General features: G+C 47.2%; 2 protein-coding genes across 2 annotated transcripts; one reads left to right on the top strand and one right to left on the bottom strand.

Moving 5' to 3' along the window:
* The first annotated feature begins 269 nt into the window (after positions 1 to 269).
* Positions 270 to 4,648, top strand: LOC125523656 (aluminum-activated malate transporter 9-like). Its single transcript, XM_048688708.1, has 6 exons — positions 270 to 946; positions 2,268 to 2,405; positions 2,500 to 2,769; positions 3,362 to 3,498; positions 3,589 to 3,735; positions 3,819 to 4,648. The coding sequence occupies exons 1-6, from the start codon at positions 550 to 552 to the stop codon at positions 4,494 to 4,496; spliced, it is 1,767 nt and encodes a 588-aa protein (XP_048544665.1). The 5' UTR covers positions 270 to 549; the 3' UTR covers positions 4,497 to 4,648.
* A 441-nt stretch (positions 4,649 to 5,089) lies between these two features.
* On the bottom strand, positions 5,090 to 9,031 carry LOC125523655 (aspartyl protease APCB1-like). The gene is made up of 9 exons (XM_048688707.1): positions 8,338 to 9,031; positions 7,422 to 7,539; positions 7,116 to 7,339; positions 6,776 to 7,012; positions 6,164 to 6,317; positions 5,991 to 6,073; positions 5,786 to 5,900; positions 5,622 to 5,694; positions 5,090 to 5,532 (listed from the first exon to the last, which is right to left on the bottom strand). Exons 1-9 carry the CDS (start codon positions 8,988 to 8,990, stop codon positions 5,390 to 5,392), a joined length of 1,800 nt encoding a protein of 599 aa, XP_048544664.1. The 5' UTR covers positions 8,991 to 9,031; the 3' UTR covers positions 5,090 to 5,389.
* Between the last annotated feature and the right edge of the window lie 359 nt (positions 9,032 to 9,390).

Here is a 9,390-nt window from a genome sequence, read left to right as displayed (position 1 = left end):
TAGTACAAAATGTATTGAAAAAATCCTTCGACATACAGAAATCGAAAGGGGGCAGATTCCAAAGAGCAATTGGCCTCACAAACCAGCAAAAAAGGTCCAAAACAAAAGAGGAATTCTTCAGATCAGACCGACCAATCCGACAACGGGGCACAAGGATGATGGATCAACCCCACGCGCGCCCGGATCACGAGAAAGCGACGGATCAATTCTGCCCTGCGTGGCCTTGCACCTCTCGCAGCGGATCGCATCGCACGGCGGCCAGCCGCTCGCCGGATTCCATCCCGCCATATAAAAATGCGGCCTTTTGCCCCCCATGGCGCTTTCCGCCCGTCCCTTCCCTTCCCCTCCCCGGCTCCGCAGCTTTTCGCGTCGCGCGGCAGCCGCCGGGGTGACGCCACGGCTGACCAGAGTCCATCCATATAAGCCGAGACCGCGACACGCGGGCGCGGCCGCCGACCAAGAAAGGCCGAGAGCAACACTGCGCACCCTGAAATCCGAACCCACGCGCGCGCGGTATCCTTCCAGAAGCCCTCGCAGATCCATCCGGCCATGGCCGCGGGCGCGGCGGGCGTGCCGCCGGCGCAGCTGGGGTCGCTGTGGTCGACGCTCGAGGACCAGCGGGGCGCGCGGGGGGACGTCCCGCTGCTCTCGTCGGCGTGGAGCCTGCCGGGCTCCCAGGCCGGCGGCGGCGACGGGGGGCCCAAGCAGGGGCTGCTCCGCCGCGCCGGCGCCGCGGTGGCGGGGGCGTGGGGCGCGCTCTGCGACGGGGCGGCCGAGATGTGGGCGTTCGCGCGGGCCGACCGCCGGAAGCCCGTCTTCGCGGCCAAGGTCGGCCTGGCGCTCGCCCTCATCTCCTTCCTCGTCTTCCTCCGCGAGCCGCGCGACATCGTCAGCCACTCCGTCTGGGCCATCCTCACCGTCGTCGTCGTCTTCGAGTTCAGCATCGGTAACGCGCCAGTCCACGCCGCTTCTCCGCCATTTCCCCCGTTCCGTTGCGACGGTTTCTGTACTGTGCCATTCTTGGTTCGAGGTCTCGGGGAAAACTCCTTGACTTTCTTCAACATTCCCCGTGACTTGATCTCGTAATGATAAATTTAGGCCTCTGTCATGTGCCCATTTTATGCCCGGGTGCATCAGTGACTTGAGCATGTCAATTTTAATTTAGGGTAAACATTTTGCCGTGCGATTCTGCTCACATATGCGGATCAGAAGTTCTTGTTGCAGTGAAGAACACGCGAACCTGTCAGGCTTAGATTTCAGGAGTGTAAAGTCTATGTCAAGAGCCTCTCAATCAGAAAGAGAAGTCTGTATCAACATCATTTAGAGTGAGATATTTCACTGCTAAGGGACACAGAATTTTGTCTTCCATCAGCTCCTGTCAATTGACCTCCCATTATTGCTGGTGATGCAAGAAACGTGCACGCTACTATCGGAACTTGAGATAGGCAGATTAATCTAGTGGTGTTCCTATAATTTATACTGATCACCCGTAGATTCTGTCTTTTCTGTATTGTTTAGGCTCTGGGCCACCACTTAGAAAGTGATCTAGTTACCTTTTTCTTTAAGAAAACGTCATTAGTTTATCTATGAGCGATGGGAAGCACCACTAAATTTTATTGCTGGAGATTGTACTTGGGACCACTTTGATCTTAGACCTGCTGTTGAACTTACTATACGGAATGGTAGAAATACATATGACTAAAGAAATGAATGTTGTTCTGTAGACAAACTACTAGTATTTGACCAAAGGCACCTGTAGTTCTCAACTGGTATTCTTATTTCCTGGGATGTTGCTTGCTGGTCTTCCATAATATCATTGTGATGCAGAAGTCAATCATAATGGTAGTGGTATTTTTGAATTTTATATTGTTGGCTTCATGGCTTGCATGTTTGTTCCTTAGCCTGCTCAATGAGGTGTTTGGCTCCATATATGAAGTGGTTATGTTTTTTTTACCTAGTTGTATTTTGTAAACTTTTCACAATGAGTGTTTGGAAGTACCGCTAACCTCTGTTACTAGAGATTCTAGTTGAATGATTGGAACCCTTCATTGTAGTACCGATTGTAGAACTCACACAGATGCACACTCGCACTGAAGATTGTTTCTTTCTCATGTGAATTTTCTGGTCTTCAAAATACCATTTCAATACATAAAACATCAGTTATTTATCACTCTGTCTTACCTAGGTCTCAATATGGTGCTCTGTTTGTTTGTACACCTGCAAATAGTAGGAATTCCCCTTCAGTAACCTGGTCCGCTATTATGCAGGTGCAACATTGAGCAAAGGTTTCAATAGGGGTTTAGGAACTCTTACTGCAGGAGGGCTTGCTCTAGCAGTTGCCGAATTGTCCAAAAACTTGGGTGCATTGGAAGAAGTGATCCTTATTATAAGCATCTTTACTGTTGGTAAGCATTGGGGCATGCTGCGATCATTTCCTGGTGCATTTTATACAGGTGTATCTAATTTGTACGCCTCTACTTTTATGTTTTTGACTGCTAGGTTTTATCACAAACTTGGCAAAGCTACACCCAACGATGAAGCCTTATGAATATGGATTTCGTGTATTCTTGTTGACATTCGTTTATGTCATGGTCTCTGGGTACAATACAGGGAAGTTCACTGATACGGCTGTAAGTAGATTTGTATTGATTGCTCTTGGTGCTGCTGTCAGTCTGGGAATCAATATAGGCATTCACCCAATCTGGTCTGGAGAGGATTTGCACAATTTGATCGCAAAGAATTTTGCTGGTGTTGCAAAATCCTTAGAAGGTAATACCCCACCCCAACCCTTAATATAATGATGCTTAGAATCACATTATTTGTCAACTATACATTGCTAAAAAAAGTTAGAAAATATTAGTTGTTGTATCATTGCAATGCCGTAGGGTATATCCCTCTTTATCCCTAAACTGTCTCCTAATGTAGCATTCACATTAAGCCACGTCACTCTAAAAGAAAAGTAGCTGGATTATATCCAGGATCGACCAAGTCCGTTAGATCTTGGCAGTTGGGACAGTCATGTCCTTTGGTTAAAAGACACATCCCTTGGTGAAAGGATCTCTCTTTGTGGAAAGACAATTAAGATGTCTCAGTTTGTAACTTTCCAAAGGATGTGACAATTATAAGATTGCTTAACTGTGCCAGAAAACCAATCTACCAAAATTTGACATTTCAGTTGGTTTATGCACTTCAACAACATTTGGATTTTGCAACTCAATGCTTAAACATGCAATTTTTACATATAAATATTTCAAAATAAACACACTAAAACATTTAGTAATACCCGCAGCAAAGTGCGGGCTTTACACCAGTATACATCTGATTTTTATGCCTTCATTGACAATTTGGCTGTTCACTCTAGGCTGTGTCGATGGATATCTGAAATGCATGGAGTATGAAAGGATTCCTTCAAAAATTCTTGTATATCAAGCTTCTGATGATCCTCTATATAGTGGGTACAGGGCAGCTGTCGAGGCGTCAGCGCAAGAGGAAACCCTGGTTCAGTTTTTGCTCTAAAGCTAACACTTCTATTTGGGTTATCTCACCTTTTCTGTTAATTCTGACTCGGTCCTTTTGTATGTGCTCTAGCTAGGTTTTGCTATATGGGAACCGCCCCATGGTCCGTACAAAACGAGGAACTATCCTTGGAAGGGTTTCACTAAAGTTGGTGGAGCATTGAGGCACTGTTCCTTTGCGGTTATGGCATTGCATGGTTGCATTCTTTCAGAAATTCAGGTTTGCTAATTTAGTTTACTCGACAACCTGTTGAACTTCTGCATTTATTACCTAAACAAATGTATATTTGATTTTCATTGTAGGCACCGCCAGAAAGCAGAAGGGTTTTCATTTCAGAAATTCATAGAGTGGGCAGAGAAGGCGCTAAGGTGTTGCGCGAGCTTGGAGACAATGTGAAGACAATGACCAAGTTGAGGTCTTCAGATATTCTACTGGAAGTTCACTTGGCAGCTGAGGAGTTGCAAAAAAAGATTGACGAGAAGTCATATCTTCTGGTGAACACTGAAAGATGGGACACTAGCAAGCGAGCTGAAGGAATAAAAGATGCCATAAATGGCAACAGCGCGGCGGCAAAAGAGAATAAGAATGAAGTGACGGAGCCTACTATTGCCGATCAAACTGCGGCTCAGCATTATAAGAGCTTTGCTGCTGCTTCGTTTCTTAGCCGATATGATTCATCAGCAACTATAGACGGCTACAAGACGCTACTATCCTGGCCTGCACGCAGATCATTCCATCCAAACTTGCCGCTCGAAGACGAGGAGTCAAAAACATATGAAAGTGCAAGTGCCTTGTCCTTGGCCACATTTGCCTCGCTCCTAATCGAGTTTGTTGCCCGGTTACAGAATGTTGTTAACGCATTTGAGGAGCTGAGTGAGAAGGCTAATTTCAAGGACCCTGTGGAGGAGCCTGTTGCAGTTAGCATAGATAATGGCGGGCTTCTCGCTAAAATATGCAAGTCTGTTGGGCTGAAGAGTTGACATCGACGATGACTCTGCAAGGTCCCTCCACCTGGAAACCTTGGCACTCACTTTTGTGATTCAGTTTGTTTAATAATTTTGGACAATGACATGTGTATAATACAAAACTCGTGTGTGTGTGCAATGAAAACATTGACAGGGTGCGTTGCTAATGGAGCTCCTGTTTGCCGCCACTAAGTTGATCAATATGGTAACTTTGTTGAACCTTGTATTTCTAATGTTAACATGTTGAAGCACTCTGTAAATAACATGTTATTGTTCGATAGTTGGTAGTTGCACGCGCAGCTCAATGTCATGTATAATGTGTGCAAGAGAGATGTCTCCTGACCTACCTGATGATGGGAAGGTAGCTGTGTTTTAGTTTGCTCATGAGTCACCATAATGCTTTTGTTGTGAGCTTGCTTTTAATGCATTTCTATGCTTTGTTACACTCTGCTCAAAGGTGTGATGTTGCTTTCCATGTGTTGGTGAGGTTTGTTTGGACATGAGACTTATGTTGCTTGAGTTAAACATTATGTGTAGCCTCCACGCGATATTCCAACCAAAAACTCCTGTATATTGGACAGAAAATACAGAAATAAATAAATCAGAAATCACATAACTGCTACTCATTTGAAATTGATATGCTTCACCACTTAGTCTTACAAGTGGATGAGATATACTCTACAGCATACCCATAGGTATGCAGAGTTCTGCTTCTTTGGTATATATACAGCAGAGAAAAATTACAGGTACTGGCTATATCTATTCACCTTTCTTCCAATTTGGTTTTCCTATACCCCTTGTTTAACTACATCCATTATATGGTTATGGCAGCTTCGGTCGCAGAATTGCGCGTCGAAAAGGTGAGCGCATGGTCAGGCGAACACGGGACGATCATCTGCCTGTGCCATTTAAAGAAGTTGACTGCGCAATGCTCTCGAAAGGAAGAACGGAACCATGCTTGCTTTCTGTGGCCTGCTGCAGTCTGACTGAGCCCATCCGATCTGATTCTCGTCGTTGTCATACGCAACTAACTTCCCACGGAGGGAAACATCTGCAACAAGCAAAGGGAGAGAAAGGTGAGCTTGACAGAGATGGTTAGTGAAGCCATGGAAATGTGGCACACAAACGACCGGTCGCTACCTCCAATTACTATTGTTGAGCTGTGGCCAATCTCTGTTCCATCAAGCACCCCTAGGCAGACATTGCCCTTGTCCTGAAAATGAGGTACAGGAAAAGTATGATGGCGATGAACTCCGTAGAGGAAATGAGGTTGAAGTGATTACTGGGGTTTCCTGTGAACTTACGCTGATGATCAAGTAGTTCTCGGGAGAAATTGCGAACGTTCTTGGGATCACAAGCCATGCTTTGCTGAAATGCAGGAGCAAGGGCTTGAACAGTTGCTTCACATCATCCACAGACCTGAAAAGTATGAAGTTTTAATTCTACATCCATTGCGATGATAAAAAACCAAACGATGTTTTGAGAACTAACAGATTTCCAGCACATTACCTCACTGGAAAATTAGGCTTCATGCAAAAAGGCAGCGTTTGATCTGATTTATCGTGTACAAAGCCTGGAGAGACCGCTTCGAGCTGTTGAATTACAAGATCGTAATCAGGTATATGCAGCATGGAATTAACTGAACTTGTTTCATCTGTTGGAGAGTTACTGCGAAAACTCACCGAAGCAATCAGGCTTGTGTATATTTCATGCGGAAAATAAGTGTATGAGCTCCCGCTGTCGAAGATCACTTGAGTCAGCTTCCCAGCCTGCTCTCGCACATTAAGCTCCTGACCTCCATAGTTCACTTTCTGTACTATCGTGCTGTACACGTCCCTGACAGTACACAAAATGCAAAACTGCAGTCAGATACGCGTTCTAACCTCAACAAAGTGAATTTTCATATAATGGATCACAAGAAGCGCAATGTTTTTATGTATGGTCAAGGGAGATCTTTTTCACAGCATAATGCATGAATATACTATAATTCGACGGTGTGATGCTCTATCAATTGCTATGGCTACTGAAAAAAAGGGGCCACTTCAGTTGTGGAAGCGACACAAATGTTAGAAAGAAGTAAAGAACAAAGCAACATTGCAGAGCAGTTGGGCAAAGTTTCCATTTGCAGTTTGAGTCCTGAGAGCGACAGGAATTGGTTAAGATTTCTTGAAGATTTGCCGCAAGCGGGGCATGCCGTATCCCGCCGAAGACGACGCGGGGTACCATGCTATTCATGGCAGAAATGATGGCCACATGCGAGAATAATCTTCAGACAAGGGAGGGGGGAGACTCACTCTGGACCGTTGCGGACGGGAACCCATGTCATTCCCCATCTGGGAACGTAATCATCACCGAGAAACATGTAGCCACTACTGCTGGGATCCGTGGCGATGCAATGGCCGAAAACGTTGGAAATGATCCCTTGCTTGGCTAGCTGGGTAGGGAGGCTCATTGCCCCGTTGCTGAGGCCAAGGATCCCATCAGTACTTGCTGGTGAGTCCAGAAGCTTTCCTTGTTGATCATGTGCACACCTAACAGATGGTACACAAAATGGGCAGTTTGTTAGCATACAGACATCACCACCCATCTCTGAAGATTGAACAGGTTTGGTTATCGGAAAAAGGCGTGCCGTACCCGAAGACGAAGTCCATGTTTTCCCTCTCACCGTCCGCGGTGATCAGTCGCATGTTGTCCCTCGCAAGCACGCCGGCAGAGGAACTTCGGTCCGCATACGCGATCTCATAGTCGCATTGTTTGCAGGTGTCACAGTAATTTTGGTTGCCTTGCAATTCCTGACAATGTGAATCCTTAGGTGGAACTATGTTTTCTTTTGCGGGCTTATACAAAGGATGAGGCCCCTGTAATAAGATACGAAGCCGATCAGGAACACAACTTTGGAAATCAGGATCATGATGGAATGTGACTGAAAATGGCACTCACCTTTGTGCAATTTGTGCAGGGAGCATCACACTGGATCCATGTGAGTGCACTCCCTGTATCAATATCAAGAAAATAGGGCCTTGCAGGATTGCCAATGTTTACAGAAGTGTAGTACTGCCTGCATATTAAAAGGTGGAACAATCAGAAGAAGAACAATGCCATGTTAGTACCGAAAATTGCACCGTATTCTTAATAGGCAACAGAATCGAAGAACAGGACTTTGTCAAAGATTAATCATGCGAGCAGAAAGATTAATCTGAACACCAAAATGTTGACTTTGTGAGGTCGACGGTGTAAGTCTTTGCTTGTTGGTTTATACTAGCAGTAGCGACATGCCTATATCTAAATACAGGCTTGTAAGTACTATTTTAATATGTCGACGGTCAAATATGCTTATAAACCCAGCATGACAGGACAGAGATGCAACATTCCAAAGAACAAATCCCTGCTGGGCCAGTTAGTTAATTACCTTGACTAATTCCTGCAAGGAAGGATTCAACTCACTCATGTGTGGTTTATTTCCTTTTGATAGGTTATTCATGTGAAATTATTATTCGTTTAAAAATATATGTTTTTTAATAGAATATTCGTGCTGTGGAATTTGCAAAGTGTACGAGAAAAAGACACACTAATATGCGAAAAATAAAGGAATCGAGAGCGAAGATGAGAAGTTTTTAAACAGATTGAGATTAAAGTGACAAAAATGGTGATCCAACCGAAGTCCCTGGAAAATGCGACTGGGAAACTCCGAGAAGACAAGAACCAAATGCGCACGGAATCAACCAAACCAACCCAAGGCCAAGAAACAAACTTCCTTCCGTCGTAGGATGCAAAAAGAATCCAGGCGGCGGAAAGGAGCAAATTGTGCCTTTAGGCGAAAGGGATTCGAATTCCTGCGCCGGCCTGTTTCACGCACCTCTCCGGCAGCACGGCCGTGGTCGAATCCCTCTCCGCCGCCGCGGCCTTGACGCCGGCGGCGGCGGGCTTGGGCTTGGGGTGCAGCGGCAGGAGGAAGGAGGAGGCGCGCCCCTCGCCCCATTTCCAGTCCTCCTCCCCGGAGAAGGAGAAGGAGTAGAGGCCGTAGCAGTGCGCCGCCACCGCGAACGCCGCGAGCACCACCAGCGGCGCCGTGGCCAGCCGCAGCAGCCTCCACGCCCGTCCCAGGGCCGCCGGCGCCGGCGCCTCGCTCCTGCGCGACGCGTCCCGGCCCCCGCCGTCGGCGTGGTCCGGGAGGGCGATCACGACGACGCCATGCAACGGCGTCGTCGTGTCCTCCCCCGACAGCAACGGCGTGGCCGCCATCTCCGGCGAGGCCTGTAGAGATGTAGCTCCGGCTGTTGCAAGCTTGAGAGGAGGAGGAGGAGGAGGAGGAGGAGACGGTCGTGGACGCGAAGGAAGGGAAGGAGCGCGCGACGCGACGCTATGGTGATGCGATGCTGGCTGGGTCGTGTCGTGTGCTTGGTTTGGGTTTGGTATATTATGGCTCGCCGTCGCCGGCTGGGCTGCGGCTGCGGGTTTTGGATGCTTGCGACTGTGCGCGCGGGCTGTGTGCGACTGGGCCTGAGCCATGCCCGCTTGGGTTGACCTCTTCTTAAGAAGAGGAGAGGAGGGCGGAATTGGAAGGTAGCAAAGTGAAGTTTGCAGCAGCGGCAGCAAGGTCATTGTCGTTGGCGCTCTCCGGCAAGCGTGGCCGCTTCTGTGTTGCTGATGTTGTTGATCCGGAGGCCGCACGCAGGCACTCCCGCTGCGGCGTGCCGACCGGGATGGTGGTGGTGGTGGTGGATGACCTCTGGGGTGTGTGGTACAAGTGTCGACCAGCGGTGAATTCCACCTTTCATCCTCTTACTTGTGCATTTGTGACACTTGTAATATTAACCAGTAAAAAAAATCAAGTAAATAGCGGGGAAAAAACTACCGCAATTTGGGTCATGGTTTTCAAAAACTACAACGTTATTTTTGCTTGACTGAT

The sequence above is a fragment of the Triticum urartu genome, chromosome 7, assembly GCF_003073215.2.
Source record: "Triticum urartu cultivar G1812 chromosome 7, Tu2.1, whole genome shotgun sequence".
Lineage (NCBI taxonomy): Eukaryota > Viridiplantae > Streptophyta > Magnoliopsida > Poales > Poaceae > Triticum > Triticum urartu.
This window is presented reverse-complemented; position numbering and strand designations above follow the sequence as displayed.

What these genes read in the sequence shown, in the direction of transcription:
- LOC125523656 (XM_048688708.1), top strand. Translation starts at nt 550, where the DNA reads ATGGCCGCGGGCGCGGCGGGCGTGCCGCCGGCGCAGCTGGGGTCGCTG. An exon ending in TGTTGCAAAATCCTTAGAAG is followed by an intron (nt 2,770 to 3,361) that starts GTAATACCCCAC and finishes TGTTCACTCTAG; the next exon opens with GCTGTGTCGATGGATATCTG. An exon ending in GCATTCTTTCAGAAATTCAG is followed by an intron (nt 3,736 to 3,818) that starts GTTTGCTAATTT and finishes TTTTCATTGTAG; the next exon opens with GCACCGCCAGAAAGCAGAAG.
- LOC125523655 (XM_048688707.1), bottom strand. Translation starts at nt 8,990, where the DNA reads ATGGCTCAGGCCCAGTCGCACACAGCCCGCGCGCACAGTCGCAAGCAT. An exon ending in CCTGCACAAATTGCACAAAG is followed by an intron (nt 7,340 to 7,421) that starts GTGAGTGCCATT and finishes ATCTTATTACAG; the next exon opens with GGGCCTCATCCTTTGTATAA. An exon ending in CCCGTCCGCAACGGTCCAGA is followed by an intron (nt 6,318 to 6,775) that starts GTGAGTCTCCCC and finishes GTGTACTGTCAG; the next exon opens with GGACGTGTACAGCACGATAG.